Here is a 21,289-nt window from a genome sequence, read left to right on the forward strand (position 1 = left end):
ATTTAAAAATTAAAAATACTTGTTTGAATTGGTAAGACAAATAACCATGAGAATAGCAAAAAGAGCATCTTATATCCCAACTGCGATTAAAAAAACTAAATGGAATGTTTCAGCTGTTTGATGCAAGGAGACAGAACTCAGAGGTTTACAGCCAAGTTAACTGCCTTAAAACAAACAATAAGCAGAACACTCTTCAGAGGAATAGGACAGAATCTAGAGACTACAACTCATCATCCATAATGTTCATTAGGATACAATCCAAGACTATTAGACATATGAAGAAACAGAAAAATATGACCCATACTCAAGAGAAAAAACTAAGAGACTGATCATAAGATGACAGAGATGTTGGAATTATCAGACCAGGATTCTGAAGTAGCTATAAAATTCAAGGATATAAATGTAAATATGATTGCAATGAATGAACAAAGAGGTCTCAGTAGAAAAATAGAAGCTATAAAAATACCCAAATGAAAATTTTAGAAGTGAAAAATAATAATTATCTAAGCTGGACAATTATCTAAGAGGATATTAGAGATGACATAAGAAATAAGTAAACCTGAAAGTAGATCAATAGAAATTATCCAATCTGAAAAACAAAATTGAAAAGAAAATTAACAGAGCCTCAATATCCAAGTGTCTAACAATATAATTTGAATCAGAAGAAGAGAGACTAGTACAAAAAAGATAGCTAAAGAAATGAACCCTAAAAATATCTCAAATTTGCTGAAAGACATAAATTTACAGATTTAAGAACTTAACGAACCCAGTACATCCACATGAAGGCAATTCTTTAAAACCAAAGATAAACAGAAAATATCAAAAGCAGCCAAGTCTATATTCTGGCATATTCTAGCTCTTTGATTTAAAGGCAATTTCTGATTTAAGTGCTGAAACATGAAGGTGTTTTTATTTGTTTGTTTGTTATTTTAATATGTTTTTATTGATTTCAGAGAGAGGTAGGGAGAGGGAGAGAGAAATAAAACATCAGTGATAAGAGAGAATCATCAATCAGCTGTGCCCTGCAGACACTATTGGGGATAGAGCCCAAAACCCAGGCATGTGCCCTGCCTGGCAATCAACCGTGACCTCCTGGTTCATAGGTCAATGCTCAACCACTGAGCCAGACCAGCTAGGCTGAAACATGAAGTTTTGAAGACTTTTAGATATTTACTATCCAGTTGAAAGGGGTACATGCTCTCAGAATAAGATAGCTAAGACTTAAAATGAGATTAGAGACATTCTCACTAACCCACTTGTATTATGCCACCAAAAGTTAGGGGATTGTTTACTTGTTTATTGTCCACATCTCTCAATAACTAAGGACTAAGGGAAAAGGGAACTTTGTCTTATTCCTTCTGTATTCCCAATTCCTAGGACTATGCCTGGCATATGGCAGCTGATCAATAATAAATATTACTGCTCTGGCTGGTGTGGCTCTGCAGGTTCGATCCCCAGTAGGGGCGTGCGCAGAGGGCAAGTGATTGATTATCTCTCTCTCTCTGCTCCCCTTTCCCCTCTCTAGAGTCAGTGAGCAGGTCCTTAAGTGAAGATTAAAATAAATAAATAAATAAATAAATAAATAAATAAATAAATAACTTAAAGTCATATTTCACTTCCTACATTACATAGAATGAGGGTAAACATCTCAACAAAAGATATAAGTAATATACTAGTAACATATTTAAAGAATTAAGATAGAGTTTTCATAGTTAAATTCTTAAGAGATAGGAAGTCATATGTGAAATGTTTATATATGAACGTATATTCCATTCGACTATCTCTTCCTATTTAAAATTAATACCAAATTAATTTTTATTAAAGGAAATAAGATTTCTGACATAAAATAATTAAATTACCTGTCCTGCCAACTCCAATCGCTTGTTACCATAATAGTCTCTGTCGTCAACTTTATTATCTCCTTGGGCCAGAATTACCCTTCTTACCATCACTGCAGTATAGATACATTTGGCTCGGAAATTGAATTCTTTAACCTGTAATTCAGAAATTAGAGAAAAATTTTGAGACAATGTATATTATAATTTAAGATGCCTCAAGAAAAGAACCAATGCTATAATCCTATCTAATAAAAGAGAAAAATGGTAATTGGCGTACGACGATACCCTTTTCATTGGCTAATCAGGGCTATATGCAAATTAACTGCCAACTAAGATTGACAGTTAACTGCCAACAAGATGGCGGTTAATTTGCATATGTAGGCACAATGCAGGGAGGCGAAAGGGAAAGCAGGAAGAAGCCCCCTGCCACTGACAGTGATCAGAAACCCAGGGGGGAGCTAAGAGCTGGGGGGCAGGGCAAAGGCGGCCCTGGGGCCGCCTTTGCCCTGCCCCCCGAGCCATGATCGGAGAATCAGGTGCCTTTTCCGCCCTGGCCAGTGATAGCAGGAAGTAGGGGTGGAGCCAGCGATGGGAGCTGGGCACAGTCGAAGCTGGCAGTCCCGGGACCTAGGGTCCCTTGCCTGGGCCTAAAGCGAAGCCCACGATCGCGGGGCCACTGCAGCTGCGGGTCCCCGCTGCCCGGGCCGGACGCCTCAGCCAGAGGCGTTAGGCCTGGGCAGGGGCGGAGCCTGCAACCGCGGGGAGCTGGGGGTCCCCTGCCCAGGCCTGACACCTCTGCCGGAGGCCTCAGGCCTGGTCAAGGGGCCGATCCGGTGATTGGTGATCGGAGGGTGATGAGGGTCAACTCCTCTGGCCGAGGCATCAGGCCTGGGTGGGGGGCAGAGCCGGGGATTGGGGGGATATGATGGTCCCCTTGCCCAGGCCTGAAGCCTGGGTCAGAGGCGTGAGGCTTGGGCGGGGGGCGGAGCAAGCGATCAGAGGGAGATGGGGGTCCCCTGCCCAGGCATGATTCCTGGGCCAGAGGCCTCAGGCCTGGGCGGGGGCCAGAGCCAGTGATCGGGGAGAGATGGGGGTCCCCTGTCTAAGCCTGACACCTCTGGCGGAAGCGCCAGGCCTGGGCAAGGGGCCGATCAGGCGATCGGAGGGTGATGGGGGTCAATGCCTGAGGGCTCCCAGTATGTGAGAGGGGGCAGGCTGGGCTGAGGGACACTCCCCCCACACACACACCCAGTGCACGAATTTCGTGCACCGGGCCCCTAGTATTTAAATAAGAAAAAAATGAATTGCTGTGATTCTTGCTATTCAAAGAAATTCAACTAGTCTATAAACTTCCTGAGAGCTGAGATGATGACTTTTCATGTTTGTATTCAGTACCTATAGTAGCTTTTCTTTAAAGATAACCACTATCAACTCCTTCCCTTTCTATAATGTTTCATGTTACTCCTTCATTAGAGGTAGAACCCATCATCTCCTTGTGTTGGCCTGTAAACTAGCAGTTTCTACTTCCTCTTAGAGTCCTGAAGTACCACATGAGAAGCCCAGGACACTGTTGGGGAAAAGGGGACTTCTTGGAAAAGCTCTGAGACAGAAGTATGAGTAAAGACATTTTAGATGTCCAGCCCAATTGTTTTCAAATAACTCCAGCCTCAGCTGCTATCTGTCTGCAACTTTATGAGACCCATGATGAAAAAGCCCTTCTCCCACTGTTGAGCCCAGTCAAACCACCATGAGAGATAGCAATAAACAGTTATGTTGAGACATTAAGTTTAGGAAATGTTTGTTATGCAATAATAGATAACAGGAATAGTACTAAAACATCGTCTGGCACTCAATTATTTATTGGATTAATGAATCCACCACAAATGGTCTATTCAATCTTCTGTAGTACAAACCCTGAAATCCATATGAATAAATCTGGCTCAATCAGTAAGTTAAATCATAACTGGTTAAGTCCGTGGTCGGCTCGCGAGCCACATGCGGCTCTTTGGCCCCTTGAGTGTGGCTCTTCCACAAAATACCGACTTCTGCGCATAGGCCACGAAGTTTCAATCGCACTGTATGTGGGCGCCCGCACATGGTATTTTGTGGAAGAGCCACACTCAAGGGGCTGAATGTGGCTTGCGAGCCGTGGTTTGCCGAGCCACAGTTTGCCGACCACTGGGTAATTGTACTGGTTTGTCTGGAAAGACAAGAAGCTTAGGAAATGAGGTAAATCTTCTTTCTACATGCAAAGGTACTCACTGGTACATGGGTCAAGATGGTAGAAGCCAGGAGCTCTCTTGCTTCTTCTATTTTGGTTTTCTTTGGTCCACCTCCCCACATCCTTTGCCTTCTTACTTTGTTCCCTATATATTTTAATGCCTATTAAAAAACAGAATATAGTATAATAATGTTTAATGATAGCATCAAAGACAATTTACAAAGCACCTACCCATATGTAAAGCTATAAGCAAAAAGACAAGGGTCCTGGTTATAGAAAAAGTGCCCGGCTGGCGTGGCTCAGTGGTTGAGCATTGACTTATGAACCAGGAGGTCATGGTTCGATTCCCGGTCAAAGCACATTCTCGGTTGCAGGCTCAATCCCCAGTGAGGAGGGTGCAGGAGGCAGCCAATCAATGATCCTCTCTCATCACTGATATTTCTATCTCTCTCTCCCTCTCCCTTCCTCTCTGAAATCAATAAAAATATATTTAATAAAAAAGAAAAGAAAAAGCTGTGCTGGGCCTAGTCAAAAATCAACATTTGTCACAAATCTACAGCAAAACAGCATTATACAGTATCTAATACATTGATTCCCTTTCATTTTATAATCTGTTTTCATACTATAAAACTGATACATAATCACTGTAGAAAACTTAGAAAATACAGATGAGTAAATATATATATATATATATATATATATATATATATATATATATATATATATATGTAGCCATAAATCTTCAACCTAGAGAAAACATGTTTACAGGTAATATTTTGAGATAGTGCTTTTTTCCCCTCAGAAAGCAAGCACACCATGTAAAACCTCTAACCTGAAAGCTACAAAACATTTCTGAGAGAAAACAAAACCTAAGTAAATTGATGGTTATGCCATTTTCATAGACTGGGACATTTAATACTGTTAAGATGGCTTACTGTTAAAATTCTCTCCAAAATGACCAAGAGATGCATCATAATTGCTAATTATATTCCTGACAGGCTTTGTAAAAACCAAAATTAATTGATTCTAAAATTTACATGAAAATGCAGAAAACCTGGAATAGCTGAAACTATCTTGAAAAAGAAAAGTTGGAGGATTTACACTGCCTGATTTCAACTATAGAGTTATAATGAAAGACAGTGTGATACTAGGGTAAGGATAGACAAATAGATCAATGGCAGAGACTAACAAGTCCAGAAATAAAGCTATGCTTTTATGGTGAATTCATTTTTTATAAAAGTGCCAAAGCAATCCAATGGAGAAGGGACAGTCTTTTCAACAAATAATGTTGAAACAGCTAAATATCTTTGGGTGGTGGACATACAGATCATGTAACATAGAAATCCACACCTAAAACCTATATGATCCTATTAACCAATGTCACCCCAATAAATTTAATAATAAAAAAAGAAACAATTAAAAACTAAATCCCCTAAAGTAAAAAATTAACCTGACCCCTACCTCACACCAAATAGAAAAAATTAGTTTAAGATGAATTTTATACAGAAACATAAAAACTAAAGATATAAAGCTTCTAGAGAAAAATACCCTGGGGGTGAGCAAACATTTCTTTAAACAAGACATAAAAATCAATAACCATAAAATACAAGTGAACAAAAAAAAAAAAAACACCTCTTGATAATTAGATTTTATCAAAATTAAAGACTGCTCATCCAAAGACAGTTAAAATAATGAATAGGGAAACAATGGACTGGGAGAAAATATTTGCAACACATAATTGTAACAAGGATTTATATCCAGGATATTTTTTTAAAGGACTCAAATTCAATAATAAAAGAACTCAGTAAGGAAAATGAGCAAAAGATTTGGACAGACACTTCACAAAGTAAATAGCACATGAAGTGTTCAATGTCATTAGTCATCTGGGAAACACATATTAAAACCAGCTTGGAGATACCACCAAAATGGCTAAAATTAAAAAGACTGACAACACCAAATGTTGATGATGATGTGAAGTAATCAGAACTCTCATACATTGCTGGTGGGACTGCAAAATGGTAGTCACTTTGGAAAAAGATTTGGTAGTTCCAACTTTATAAAAGTTATAGACAGAACTTCTTTGATCCAGCAATTCTATTCTTAGGTATTTATCCAAGAAAAATACTAACCTGTCCAGGCAAATACTTACACAGGAATGCTTATAGCAATGTTATTCATAATAGCCAGAGTTAAACCAAATGTCCATTAACAGGAAAAGACAAACTGTGGTATATTCATACAATGGAATACTACTCAGCAATAAAAAGACGTAAACCACATGAATAAATGACATAAAAAGGAACAACTTGGACAGTCCTAGAACAGGCAAAACTAACCTATGGTGAAAAAAATTAAAACAGTGGGGGTGAAATCAGAGGTTGTAGGCAAAAACTGACTAGGGAGGGGCATGCGGAAACTTTCTGAGGTAATGACAATATTTTATATCTTACAAAAATTATATGATTAGAATTGGTACATTTTAGTATATCTGAAGTTTACTTAAAAATGAAATATTAAAAGCTAATCAAGTAATGAGAGAGGAGTGCAAGTGGAGATTAGATGAAACAAGAATGGCAAAATGTTTATAATTGTTGAAGCTAGAGGACAGGTACATGAGGACTCATACAGAATATCTGTATATTCTGTATATGTTAAAATGTTTTAATAAAAAGCTTTTAAAGAAGAGGATCATGTGGTTCTTATTACTTTGTAACAACAATGAATACATTTTTCTTTTTTACACTGACTTTCAGTTAGTAAGAAGAAAAAGTTGGGATTCCTGATTCTTTATCCTAAAAGTCCTATCCCCAATTACCTTCCTGAGAAATTTCTTTTCCATGCTTCAAACCTAGATGAGGTATCACTTCCTCTTTGAAGCCTTTTGTAACACCACTCCTTTTTCTATTTTAATTCCTTACATATGAAAAATTGAGTACTTTCATTAGCATTCAGGTAACACTACATTTTAACTGTCTATTTACATGTATGTCTCTCTCCTACTAAATGTGGTGTCATCTTTTTCTTTGATTCCTAATGACAAGTATAGCGCCTGGAACTCCGCTGTGATAAGATTTGGGCATCAAACCTAGGATCTTCCCTATTAAAAGGCCATTAGAACATAAGATTAACTAAGACCCTGTAAATACGTGTGGCAGTAACCTAGCCGTAAGTAGTAACTAAGTAACTGATTAACTCAGCAGTGGGGGGCTATGGGGGTGTCCAGGAATAGATGGGCTATTGGGTTTTCCCTAAACTGAGCTGTCTTCGTTAAATTCTGCTCTTCCAGTTCCCTTGGGGAAAAGGCTAAAGGCTCTTCACTTTTTGAGGAAGAAACAAAAGAACACAGGGGCACTTGGTACTACTTCTAATGTAGCAGAAAGTCACCTTTCCCCTAGAATACCCAATAACGTTACCAGGGTTTCATAGTGTGAGGGTCAGAGCCCAGTCAATTTACAAATAGGACAAGATGCATCCAATCTTCCCCAAAAGGGAATAAACCATTTCTTCTCTACATACCAGATCCCTTGGCAAGGATAATATAAAATGTACATAACCAATATAGAGCAAAAAGGCTTTGTGAGCAGAAGAAAAAGGAGGTGAGACTAAAAGGGAGGCATTAAAAACAAAACACTGGTTTTAAGCAATCCACTAAAATGCCATGTCATCAAAAATTCTATTACATAAGATAAAGTGTACTTGTTACATTTTCATTTAGAATAACATAAGATATTCATGTTGCCGTAACTCCTAATATATGTTCAACTTAACCATTTTGGATTACTTGTATCTCTATAACCTTTTATTAATAGCAAATAATTAAGCTATGTCTTAATCCAGCATAGAGTACAAGCCATCTCAAATTTAAACTTCCTGTTTGTTTTTCTCATGTCAGAAACATTTGTCTTTCTTGTTAACTAACTATATATTCCTCTCATCTTTTTCTTCCATTTTATTGAATTTATTGGGGAGAAATAGGTTAATAAAATTACATAGGTTTCAGGTATACAAGTCTATAATACATCATCTGTAACTTCTCTGATTCAGTTAGCTAAAATTTTCTGTCAGTACCTATTTAAGAGAAATAAATGAGTAATTTTCCAACCCACTGTTAGCCCCTGCTCAAACGGCTTTATGATGTTAGGGTTATGTGGCCAATGATGATGTGTGTAATAAAATGAATAACAGATCTCATTGAATCCACTGGGGTATCATTAGGGCAAATTGCTCTTCCAGGGCATTACCCAGCTTTAAAAGATAGAGTGTATCTCCTTACACTGAACCTGTCCCTGAGTTATTTCTTAACATTTTCCTCTTCATGTTCTAGGAACCCTTGGATAATATAATTTCAGTTTGTTACAAAGACTCATGTTCACTAAATATTTTATTTTTAGTAAAGACCCAAAATAGAATCTCCTAAATCCCAACCACTTTTCCTGCCCAATAATTAGAGTCAACTATTAATTAACTGCAGAAAACGAGGAAGGTGGTGATGAGAATAATCGCTACTGATTTGTGCTTTGGAATTACATGTACTTACATATGATATTAACCTCCGAAATGATAGACTCAGTCTTTGAAAATATCAAGATGAGTTTGATTTTTTCAGAGCACACACTAACCAATATAAGTGGGAAAATGCTATCTCTATAAGCATCCTAGGTGACAAGAAAAAAGAAGCCTAGAATCTATACCTTGTTACAAGTAATCCACAGAATAGACAACATACATACGGATCAATAAAAAGCTGGGGTATCATTAGGGCAAATTGCTCTTCCAGTGCATTACACAGCTTTAAAAGATAGAGTGTATCTCCTCAAACTGAACCAGTTCCTGAGTATTAACTCACTGATATGTGCCTCTATAGTAGGGAATTCCCACCTCGCAGGATGGCTCCCAAGGATGTCACCACTGACTTCCACTTAGCAAAGCACTTTACAAATGTTGTACTAAGAATTCTAAGTATGGCTGTTTATATATATATATATCTTCATCTTTGTGTCTTGTCCTAAAATCCCCAGGTTCCAACTAGGAGTGCCTCAGCAGGTCAATGAAGGCTCTGCAGTGGCAAAGGGGTCTCTGATCTGGTCTGATCTTGCTGATAACACTGGGAATTAAGGAAAAGGGATAGAAATCACATACAACTAGATGTCAAAAGCAATTAGAAGTAGGGAGTAAAAATGGATAAGAAAGAGAAATGCAAAAAAAAAAAAAAAGCCGTCTACACTAGAGTTGCTGTAGTTTTATAAAAGATTTAACTCAGGCAAATGAGGAAAAAAGAGTACTTCCTATCATATCAGAACAAACGCCTCTTGGCCACATATTGCCCCTTCTAAGTTAGGCACCATAGGCTGATGATTTGTCTAGGCCCACTTCTTCCTCCAATCCCTAAATAAATGAGTCAGAGATGCTTCTCTATTACTCCTCCCATCTCCCCAATACCCCTCCCAAACCTATGCCCCCAAAGTCACTGCATCCCATGCTTTACCAATGAGCAGCATTAAATCTCCAATTCCCTCTCATAGCAAAGGACAACATGAAAAGACACACCTGCATCTGTGTGAAAATCTGAGCTTTCTGGCATTCTTCCAAACTGGGCCCAAAGGCAGCCATCACGTGCTCCTCTGTTCCAATCATCTGCACAATTTCTTGGTCACACTCAACACCCATGGCCTAGGAAGGAAAGAAAGGAGAGAAAGAGTGTTGGCTTTGTGTTAACTCACTGACATTTGCTTATGCTAATTTGGCATTGTTTGTGGGTATTACTTCTAAGCAAAAGCTAGCTCTTTCCTCAGAAATGGTGCCATCTGGCATTGGCAGCCAAAGCCCAAGCTGCAGAAGAACCTGAAACAGAAATTTTGATTAGGAAGAGGAAAACAAACATTCTCAAGCACTTTTTGCATGTGTACTATCTTCTAAAATTTATAAATATTCTATGAGTTTCATCATGAAAAAAAGGAGGCGAAGAGATACAGTGGAGACACTGGTCACAATTACAAAGGCAAACTGGAAAAAAAAAAGAAAAAATTTAAAAAATAGCCAAAGAGCAAATCAGAAAATGTGCAATGCTGAAAATAAACAGAACCCCAATTAGCGTTGTCAAAAGAATGATATTTCTGAAAAGTGTCAAAATTCACATTCAGGCTAAAAGAATTTTTCCTAAGGGATGTTTTACCTCACTCTTCTAGATACTAAGCTATACTTTATGCAGGTTTTAAAAGTGATCGTTTAGAAACTAAGAACACACTTAACAGGTTTAAGAAACCCACTTATCTTAAGTGTTTCAAGGTGGCAGCAGCAATGCAGGTCTTTGTAGATTCCATATGGTGAGAAGGCTCGCTCCTTCACACACTTGCCTGGAATTCTGCCATATCAAGAAATACAGCATAATTGCACTAACCTTCCCTTTGGCAGAGAAATAATCTGCTTCTTAGAAGTTAGGGGGAAAGTTATGTTTGCATTAAAATTCTTCCTTTAGCTATGTAGTGAAACAGAACCAGGAGTAACTGGCTCGTTAGGTTTTGATCCTCTGTTTCTCAATTCTTCCTGAGAGAGAGAGAGGTTAAGTTGAATCCCAAGGTCCAATGCAGACCTTCAAGAACATTACCCTGAATACAACGGAAAGGGCACCTCCCTGAGGTGTCCGTCCTAAAGTAAAGTCAACAAACCTTATAACCACCGCTATCATGTCGCCTCTTCCGCCTGTTTTCTCATTTCTGTAACAAGAGGGCACAACTAGGTCCCATTCAACTCAAAATTCTACAACTGAATTTTAGTCTGCAGTCTGTAAATCTGATGTGGATACTTTAGGATCAGAGGTAAATTTACTGAAAGTTTTGAGGTTTTTGCGGGGAGCTAAATATATGCTTATGTCCCTTTCAGGCCAACTGTAGTGGTTTAAAAAATATCCACTAATTCTTTGACACTCTCTTCAAAAGGTGAAGACTAATTCTCCTGTCCCTGAGTGTATGCCAAACTTAATGACTCATCTCTCCAGAAGAAAAGTGAAAGTGACAATATGTGACTTTGGAGCCTTGGTCATAAAAGGCACTGTAGCTTCCTGCTTTCTGCCTCTCACAGTGCTCCTCAGGGGAAGCCAGATTCATGTCATGAAGACACTTGAGCAATCTATGGAAAGGTCTGGTGCTGATGTCAACTGCCATGTGGTGAGCTATCATGGAAGGGGACCCACCAGCTCTAATTCAGCCTTCAGATAACTGTAGCCTTGGCTGATATCTTGACTAATGAAAGACTCCAAGTCAGAACCATCCAGCCAAGCAACTCCCAAATCCCCAACCAACAGAAACTGTGCTATAATTTGTTACCTAGGACAGATAACTAATAGGCCAAATTTTGGAATTACATTCGCATTTAAACTTAAAAACATTTTTTAAGTGTATAACTTGTTCAAAATGTTTTTGTTCAGTGAACAAACAACGAAGTTCTCAGGATACAAATCTTTTTGTACTATAATGTTTGCATACTTTTATCTCTACTTTGCATTTATTAAAATGGACACTAGACATTCATTAAAACACGTAGCCTTTCACAGATTAAAGAAGTGTAATCCTAAAAAAATTATCACTCCTAATTTTATTTTATTTTTTTATCCATTGCAAATTTATTATGCATTGGAAGCTTAACTTAAAAACGAACAGCATAGTAAAAAGATGTCATTTCTGTTCATAGCAGAACAAGTTTCAAAATATATTTTCTTTTAATTTATTCAGTCAGGCCAAGCCAGCATGGGTCAGTGGTTGAGCGTGGACCCATGAATCAGGAGGTCATGGTTTGATTCCCAGTCAGGGCACATGCCCAGGTTGTGGGCTCGACCCCCAGTAGGGGGCATGCAGGAGGCAGCCAATAGATGATCCTCTCATCATTGATGTTTCTATCTCTCTCTCCCTCTCCCTTCCTCTCTGAAATCAATAAAAAAACATTTTTAAATGTATTCAGTCAGTACATAATTCTTTATGAAAGTTGTATATATAATGATTGAGCCAAGACAGCAGCAGCTGGGCTCTCCTCCTTTGAGGAGCCTGGGAGTTACTGCACTGAGCTATAAACTCGGCAGAAAGGAAGATTCTGTAGAAGTGGTCTCTCTGGAGGGGAGATGCTAGTGGCATCATTTAAGGCCAAGTTTGGTAAGTAACCTTCTGCCTCCCTTCTCTTCCTCCTCCTTTTCTTCCATCTTTCTTTTTTCTCTCTCTCAAATCTCTAGATGTGACCAATGCACATCACTTCTCAGAGGAAAGCCCAAACACTAAAAGAGATCTATAAAGGACAGATACCAAATGAAGCCTGCAAAATGAGACTAGAGAATGGTCTCACTGAGACAAATTGAGTCCTAGAGCTGAAATGGAAGTAGTTTTCTGGATCAACCCCCTTTCTTGGAGTACATTAATATCTAAAACATCTGAACTAAAGCCACCCAGATTATCGTAATAATTAGTTCAGTAATTTCCAAGTGAAAAAGACTGTATACTTGATTGCCTATTTTGGTATTTAATAAAAGTCCATTCTCATTTAACATATGAATTGCCACTTCAAGTTGCCCTGATGCTGAATCTAAGGAGTAATTTTATAATTGCCTAACATGGACCTAAATATTTCTAAGCTCTCCAAGTATGTCTGAGTTATGAAGCAAAGATATGCCGAACACATGCTAAATACTAGTAACAACATATGTGCAGAAAGAATGATCAGTGGCAAAGCTTTTCTCTAAAAGAACCAAACTCTTCCTGTATCTGAAATACAGGGTGATAACTCAGTCGGGTATCATCAAAAGTGCTCCAGTTCCAAAATGACTTTATGACTACTTAGCCTTCAGAAGTCACAGCTACAAATAAAAGGCATATTGCTATGGAAACGACAGCAAAAGGGCCAACCATTTTGCTTTACAGACATAATTTAGACATCTGAAAACTACCTTTACATGGAGCTCTTTGTACTCTAGATAGCTGAAATCATTTCACCTAATTTAAGTCAAAAATGAATGCTATATAATAACCTTATGAAAAAACAGCAGAGTCTAGCAATCAGCAAAAAGAACAAAAATAAGGAGACATGTTCTTTAAAAAGTGGCAGTCTCCTTGAATATCTACTGAGTGTGATTAAAAGTGTGACTTTTAAGAGATAAAAAGAATACTAATGAACAGAAGAGAATGATATGCAGGCAAATGGTGATATGCTGAATATATAATGTGAAGGAAGGAAAGGGAATAACTTCTTAAAACATCTAATATTCAAAAATCTCTAATTTTTCTTCACAGTAGACAGAAGTCAACTTAGTATTTACCAAAAGGAGTCCTGGCAGAAAATAAAAGAACTGTGATAGCCCTCTTTAATTGTGTGATTTTTCCTCTTTAAAGATCAAAAATTTCAATAAAAGTTGGCTTCCAAGAAACAATACAATGCCTAGCACACCCTGAAATTTGATCTTTTCCACAAAAACTTTCAGACTGCAGATGCCATCATAGCACAACTGCTGAATACTTGAGAATACAAAATGCAAAGTGGGGGAGATTCATGGGCAGGAGAACCTTTGTAGTGATTCAAGTCCATAAATAAGGCTGATCTAGGTCTTAAAAGCTTTATCCATCATATTCAGACTCAGCATGGACTCTAAAACCCTGCTGTTTCTGTCACTTTTAGCCAATTGTTGGTTACAATCAACAACCATCAAGTCCTAATGACTGTCAAGGTCTGTGCTAAGGCCACAGAACACAAAAAGAGAAATGATGTGACTTTTCTGGCATCCAGCTAATTTTCCTGGACTTCTGGCATCAAATGTGTAAGGAGGACTAAGGAAGGAGAAAAAGCATCCTCTTTTTGGGTTGTCTTAGCTTTAAAAAAACACATGATATCATTTGTTCTTCACCACTACCCTCTTAGGTGAAATTCTCACTTAAAAGTGAATTATCTAAGACCCAAAGAGATTGGGAAACTTGCCTAATGTCATACAGCTAATAAGTGGAGAAGCTGGAATTCAACCTAAATCTGTCTGATTATAAGCAATCCATTACCCAATCTACCTCCCAGAAGGAAAGTCTAAATAGTGGTTATCAAACAAGTTTCCACTGAATTATTAAAATAGCCCTATAGTAGGAGACCAAAAAAAGTGACTGAAATTTGAACTGAATATTTAAACTGAAAAGTCTGGAAATTTTAAAATGTTTAATTCTTATATATTGATGATACACTATGTATAATACACATTATACATAGAATGTAATGGATACATTTCAGAAGAAAAATGTGTCAACATATACCAAATTGTTTTTTTAAAGATGTAATCCACTCCCAGGAATTAAGTCTCACAAAATAATCAGCAACATGCACAAACATGTATATATAAGGACATCCAGGATTGTGTATAAGAGAGAAAACTTGGGGGAGAGGGGGTGATACCTGAATGTCTAACTACAGGAAATTGGTTAAATATATTATATCACACATATGCAATTTCTATATAATACCTGCTAAAAGCAATGATGTAGACTCATATTTACAGACATCAAAAACTACTCACAGCCCTAGCTGGTTTGGCTCAGTGGATAGAGCATTGGCCTGCGGACTGGAGGATCCCGGGTTTGATTCCAGTCAATGGTACGTGCTCAAGTTGAGGGCTTGATCCCCAGTAGGGGGCAGCCAATCAATGATTCTCTCTCATAATTTCATAATTGATGTTTCTATCTCTATCTCCCTCTCCCTTCCTCTCTGAAATCAATATATATGTATATATATATATATATATATATATGTGTGTGTGTGTGGGGGTGTGTGTGTGTGTGTATATATACACAATTCATTGTTAAGTGAGAAAAATAAAATGGATGTGTATATTACAAAAGCAAAGGAAAAAGAGGTCAGAAAAAATATACCCCAAAATATAGTAATACTTTTCAGTGGCTTTAAATTTTTACAATGTAAGGATTGTTTTACTATAACCAGAAAGGAAGAAGTTTGAAATCTCAGCTACTGGTTACATAAAAATGTACACTGTTAATTAATAGCCCATTATAAAAGGATTTAAGTCAGCTACATTTACAGAATAAACATTAAATAAATTTGACAGAAGAAACTCTTATCAAGCATTAGTCACCTAGCAAAAAAAAAAGCAGTTAATATATATCTTCTGATTTTAATGCATGTGTTGAGTGATGCAATTTCCATGTGAGTGATAAAAGACTACATGCATTATAATTAATTTATAATTTCTGGTGTAAGGAAGGTAGGTAGGTAGTCCTGTGCATCTTCAAGCATCAAAACCTTTCAAATAATTCCTTTTGACGCATGGGAGCATGCTGCCCTCTGCTGGAGATGTGATTCTACATGGTTACGTAAAATTTTCTTTACTAAACACCACTATGTACATAAGACACTGCACTGGGTACTGTGATCATCTGAGCTCTTTATTTTAGTCAACCTAGTCATCAAGATTCATTTAATACCCATATACAGTAGATCATCATTATCCACAGTAGCTATGTTTTACAAAGTTGCCGAAAACACTGAATTAATGAAGACGCTGCTCCTGGGGGAAACAGGTTCTTGTGAACCTCTGGTTAAATTTTCTTCAACTAATTAATATGTATGTTTCTATTTAAAGATACCTTATTTTACATGTGTGTGTGTGATTCATTTACACTGAAGTCACAGCCAACAGCACTCATGCCTGAACAAAGCTTATCTAACAAATACTTTCTCCATAAAGCACATCATAGCCTTCTTGCGCTTAGAGACACTTCAGCACTATGCTTGCGGGTCATTTTAAACAGCAAAATCTCTAACAAAAGGTACAAAAATGTGAAAAACATAACACTAGGCAGAAAAAAAGGGCACCTTTTAACAGTATGAGAGCTGAAATGAGAAATCAGTGTGGTCTTGTTTGACCTCGGCTGGGAATGTGCCTGTTGGGTGACTGAAATTTTTCATTGTTCTGTGCATGTGCACGCCCATAAATAATTGTAAAAGCACCACAAATATTGATTTGCAGTACAAATAAATTTTAGCAAGTAGAAGAATTGGAAAATATAGAATCTGTGAATACCGAGGACCAACTGTATGATATAATGTCAACTATTTTTCTGTTTTGCTAAATACTAATACTATAATTTAACTGTTCAGAGAATGGAAATAATATTTAAGTCTCAAAGAAGATTAAATGAGCTACTATACAATTATCTGAGAAGATAACATTTAGACATTATTTCTATGGGAAAAATTTTGGATTCTAAGCCAACAATTCACAAACAAGCTGGGGGTGGAGGGGAAATCAGTTGTAAATCGAAGATTAATATTTATGCACGCCAAAACCGGTTTGGCTCAGTGGATAGAGCGTCAGCCTGCGGACTGAGAGGTCCCGGGTTCGATTCCGGTCAAGGGCATGTACCTGGGTTGCGGGCACATCCCTGGTGGGGGATGTGCAGGAGGCAGCTGATCGATGTTTCTCTCTCATCGATGTTTCTAATTCTCTCTATCTCTCTCCCTTCCTCTCTGTGAAAAATCAATAAAATATATTTAAAAAAAAATATTTATGCAGAAACGCGCTAGAATCCAGAAGTCCATAAAACAGAACAATGAACTTGGTCCATACTCTTTGACCTAGAAAATTCCACTACTAGAAATTTAGCCTATGGTTGTCCTTGCCCATGTGTAACATAATATTGCTGCAGTTATGTAATAGCAGAGATATGTCCACTGATAGCAGAATGTTAAATAATAGTACAGCTATAAATAGAACAGTTTGTTGGAAAGAATACAGTAGCTCTGTATGAAGTAACATAACACTATTGCCAAGATGTAAGTTACCAAAAAAAAAAAAAAAGAGGAAAAGCTGAGAGAAAAATGATGTAAAAAACAAAACAACAGAAATAAAATTATATACTCATGTGCTTCTACATGTCCAGACGAGCTCTCGAGAGATGCACAAGAAACTAGTAGCAAGTGGTGTCTTTGGGCAGAGAACTACGTGGTTAGGTACAGGTGGGTGGGAAGCTTACTCATCACTACATACCCTTTTGTACTTTTGGAATTTTTTATAAACCCTGGTCTTATTAGCTTTCCATTTAAAATGCATTACATTACTTACAACTTGTCCATACTACAAGTCTCTCTATTCTTAACTCGTTAACCTCCAAATTTCTAATTACATATGAAAAACCAGAAAAAAAGACTCAGATACAGAGAACAAACTGATGGTTGCCAGATGGGATGGGCGCTGGAGGCTGTGTGAAAAAGGTGAAGAGATTAAGAAGTACAAATTGGTATTTTCAAAGTAGTCACAGGGAAGTAAAGTATAGCATAGGGAATACAGCCAATGATGTCATAATAACTCTGTATGGTGCCAGGTGGGGATCACTTTGTAAGTTATATAAATGTCTAACCACTATGCTGTACCCCTGAAGTTAAAATAATATTGAATGTCAACTGTAATTGAAAAAAGTAAAAATTTTAAAAATTTCTTTATAATTTTCAGTAGATACCTGCAACCTTACCTTAAATATAATTACAATCGGTATATCTTCTGATAAAGTATTATGCCTCAAATAAAATCGTCCTTGTTTCACAGCCATATTGGTTCTGCTTTTTTTCTCATGGGTAGAGCTACAAGGAAATACAAGTTGGTTAAACTGCATCCTCATTTAGTTTCAAGCTACTAACATGCAATAGAAATGTATGTCAATCAATAAGGTTTAACTGATCAATAACAATCAGTGAGGTCCTATCTAATAGGTGCTTTTTAAAGATGCCCAACTCCTCTCCTGCCCCTGCCACTTGCATTTTAAACACTATAAATGTTTCTTTAGCTTTGAGATTATGGTGGAAGTTTGGTGGGTGAATTTATTTTGACCTACTTCACTTTGATTCCACCTGAACTCCTTGGATCCAATGTGGGGCATATATTCACAATCAATTTTATAGATTTGAAGAGAAAAACCTCAAAATGAGCCTGTACCATAATGAGAAACCATGAAGAAATGAATTTGTATACTAATAATCCAATAGAGTCGGGTATACTGTGAAGAAAACAAGAAACCTAAGGCAATCTCCTCTTATAGATCTCTATTTACTATAAAATTTCCAGTGGATTTAAAAACATTTCAACACTTTATTCATTCATAAAAGTAACACACACTAATCATCAGCTACATATTATGCACCTTTACCAATCTATTTACATTAGCTCTAATCTCATACATACTAAAACTTATTTTGAAGTGTTGCCTCTGAATCACATATGAGGAAACCAAGGCTCAGAGAAGCTAAGTAACTGCTCACCCAAGTACCTCATAGCTAGTAAACAAAATCTTTAGGATTCAAATCCTGATCGCCCTGGTTCCAAAACTGCAAACAGTGGGAAGACATATTGTAGAATTATTAGATCTGGGTTCAAATGCTTATTACCTCTGATGATGGATGTGACCTGCACTCAAGGTCTGTTACTCAACTATAAAACAGAGATAATATCACTTATCTTGGAGGACTGAGCTGACAAATAACATAGGTAAAGCACCTAGTATACTGCCTGGTTCCTAGTCACTGCTCAATAAATGGCCATTATTGTTAGTTGCCTCTCTATCAGAAAGAAAAATGAAGAAACTCTGAGTTAAGAAGTTCAATACTTCTAACAAGGTTGTTGGAAGAAAAATTCTATTACACACTGACATCTTAACTATGTCACAAATTTTTTATATCCAGAATCCATTAACTTCCAAAATTCAAATGACATATGATAATAAGCCAAAGGGAAAAAAATTACAGTAGTAATATAAGGGATACTGTTATAGAAAAATGAGTATACTGTGAAAGAGGCTGGTCTGAAAAACTAACAGTACGATCTTAAGTTCATGAAATAATTCATTAAATATTAAGTGTAAAATAGCCTCATATTATATCAACAGAAATAATCAATAATAAAAATAATCTGGAATACATATGTAAAAATCCGGAAATATTTTTTATTTTTTTAAAAGTTCCTTTAATGCTACAAATTAACATAAAATTCAACTTTTAAAATAACTAGCGGCCTTTCAAACAATGTCTCATACATTCATCACAGAAAATTTTAAATCAATACTCTATGCTTACAGTGTTACACAATAAATTGAATACAGATAGTTTAAATATTTCCCTGCCTATTATCAGAGACAAATAACTGGGTACCTCCATATCAAAAGACAGCCATTTGATATTAATGAAATTATCAATATTTCTTAAGAACACCATCTCTGCTTTCCATACCTGGTAACTGACGCACCAACTGTCCCTTTTCTGTCAGCCTCCACAATAATCCTGTTCTTAGACAGCTGCTCTTGGATAAGAATAACTTTCTCCACTCCTTTAACAATGAAGTAGCCACCTGCCCAAAGGAAACAAGAACAGTTCCACCATCTAGTCTTCTAACAGTGTGCTTTAGTAATCTCCTGAATTAGAGATCATTCTTCCATTGCTTCATGGCACTTGGCCACCACTTAATTCAAAGAGGTTTGCTGTTTTATTAATTAATGATAGTGTCAGCACATGATTTTATATAAAATGAAGCACAAGATAATAAACTTCTTGACAGGAAATGTATTTTAGTGTCTATGCATCACTAGCACCTGACACATAAGGAGGTGAATACAAGTAATTATGTTAAATAAATTAGACTGCAGATTTCTTAAGCAGAAAAAGAGCTAATCATCTTCAATATAAACTGAAATTTGCTCTAAGTTTTCTAACAAATCAGTGATAATGGTAAGCAAGGTTTCTGTAATATTCTATACTCAATAAAACATTACCATATATATTTTTGCACACAATTCAGAATATGACAAAGTGAGACTTCATTTTACCTTCAGAATAAAGTAGAAACAGGGCAATATGTTTTACTTATGCAACATTTTATTATAGTCTAAAAGTCACGTTCTTTGTTAACTTCTTTCCAAAACCTTCTGGGAGTCTACATCAATGCAACTTTAAAGGAAGTAGATTAAAGCAACTATAAATTAAATCAGTGTGAAATATGAGTTAAGGAATTAAAAGAAACTTTCTGTTAAGTGCTAAGCTTGAAACTTTATAAAAGAAACTTCCTAAAAACAGGTACAAAAATGTGATTTTTAAAAATTTAAACAGAAGACTTTTATTTCCCCCCTGCAATGCATTTAAACTAGCCTGAAATTAGATGTTTGAGTCTTTACAAACTAGCTAGATAAGTAACTTTGTGAGATTATTTTTGAATTTTTAAGTACACCAAAAGAGCATTACCCTGGAGCAAAGAGACAAAGAAAATACTGACAAACCACAGCAATAAATACTTGGGGTATTAAAGATTTAAACTTGAAATAAAAGAGGAAACAATATATCTTTTAGAAATATAGACTAATAGAATAAAGTTGAAACCAAATTTCTGGACGTTTTGTAAACAAAGTTTTATCAAAGTTCATTATAAAGCAGAACGGCTGGTATTGTTTTAAGGAAAATGTTGAAAAACAAAAAACAAAAACAAAGGAAGTGGAGCAAATCCAAGGACTCACACATACCTGGATCTAAAGGGCATTCATTCAGTTTGGCAAATTCTGCTGGCGTTTTCCCTGTAAGAACACAGTTTGAACTACGAAGCATTATGGGCATTCTGTTTAAAATAAAACAAAAGAAATGATCACATAAAGATTGTCACTGGGTGTGTGTGAGTGAGCATGTGAGAGGGCAAGTGTACCTGTGAGTGTCTGAGCAAGGACGCGGGGTGAGCAGTTTGGGCTATCCTGGCGGAGGAGCCGTGAGGCCCATTGCCAGGAGTCAGGGTCAAGGGACTGCAGTATTTGCTGGGGAGGGGGCTGTCGCTTCCCCCGCCCGCTTCCCCAGCCCTGGGCACCTCCAGGTGGCTGGAACCACAGGCTGGATGGAGAGACTGAGAAGGATGCAGCTTGGTCAGGAAGCCAGGAGTGCCGGCACTGAGAGGTGGCTGGATAAGTGCTGCCTGAGAAGGCCGCGGCGGGAGCACAGTGGCAGGAGACCAAGGCTGAGACTCACGGGAGGGAATGGCCAGAACGCCCCGCCATCATCCCACCTGGGAAGTTCACCCAGATCTGTGCTGCAGGAAGAGCCACTTGGTGGAATTCAGGGACGGGGAGGGGTCTGACCCGCACACCCAGCAGTGAATCTGAGGGACAACTCAAAAGTTCTGGAAGAGCAGGAAAGGGGCTGGACAGTGTGGCCCAGGAAAGAGCATTGGTCCTGCCCACTCAGG

The 21,289-nt window shown here is 37.4% G+C and overlaps 1 protein-coding gene across 4 annotated transcripts in view; it reads right to left on the reverse strand.

Annotated features, from left to right (window-relative positions):
- Positions 1-21,289, reverse strand: part of POLR3B (RNA polymerase III subunit B) — a 108,750-nt gene that overhangs the window by 72,601 nt on the left and 14,860 nt on the right. For 3 of the 4 annotated variants that reach the window (XM_059681769.1, XM_059681767.1, XM_059681770.1), the window contains 7 exons: positions 20,583-20,674; positions 19,303-19,420; positions 17,556-17,664; positions 9,823-9,900; positions 9,607-9,729; positions 4,101-4,220; positions 1,860-1,994 (listed from right to left, as the gene is read on the reverse strand). In XM_059681769.1, coding sequence (XP_059537752.1) covers positions 1,860-1,994; positions 4,101-4,220; positions 9,607-9,729; positions 9,823-9,900; positions 17,556-17,664; positions 19,303-19,420; positions 20,583-20,674 — 775 coding nt within the window. The remainder of the gene's footprint in view (positions 1-1,859; positions 1,995-4,100; positions 4,221-9,606; positions 9,730-9,822; positions 9,901-17,555; positions 17,665-19,302; positions 19,421-20,582; positions 20,675-21,289) is intronic. The other variant, XM_059681768.1, reaches the window with a different exon arrangement.

This window comes from Myotis daubentonii, chromosome 2, assembly GCF_963259705.1.
Source record: "Myotis daubentonii chromosome 2, mMyoDau2.1, whole genome shotgun sequence".
NCBI classification, from domain to species: Eukaryota; Metazoa; Chordata; class Mammalia; order Chiroptera; family Vespertilionidae; genus Myotis; species Myotis daubentonii.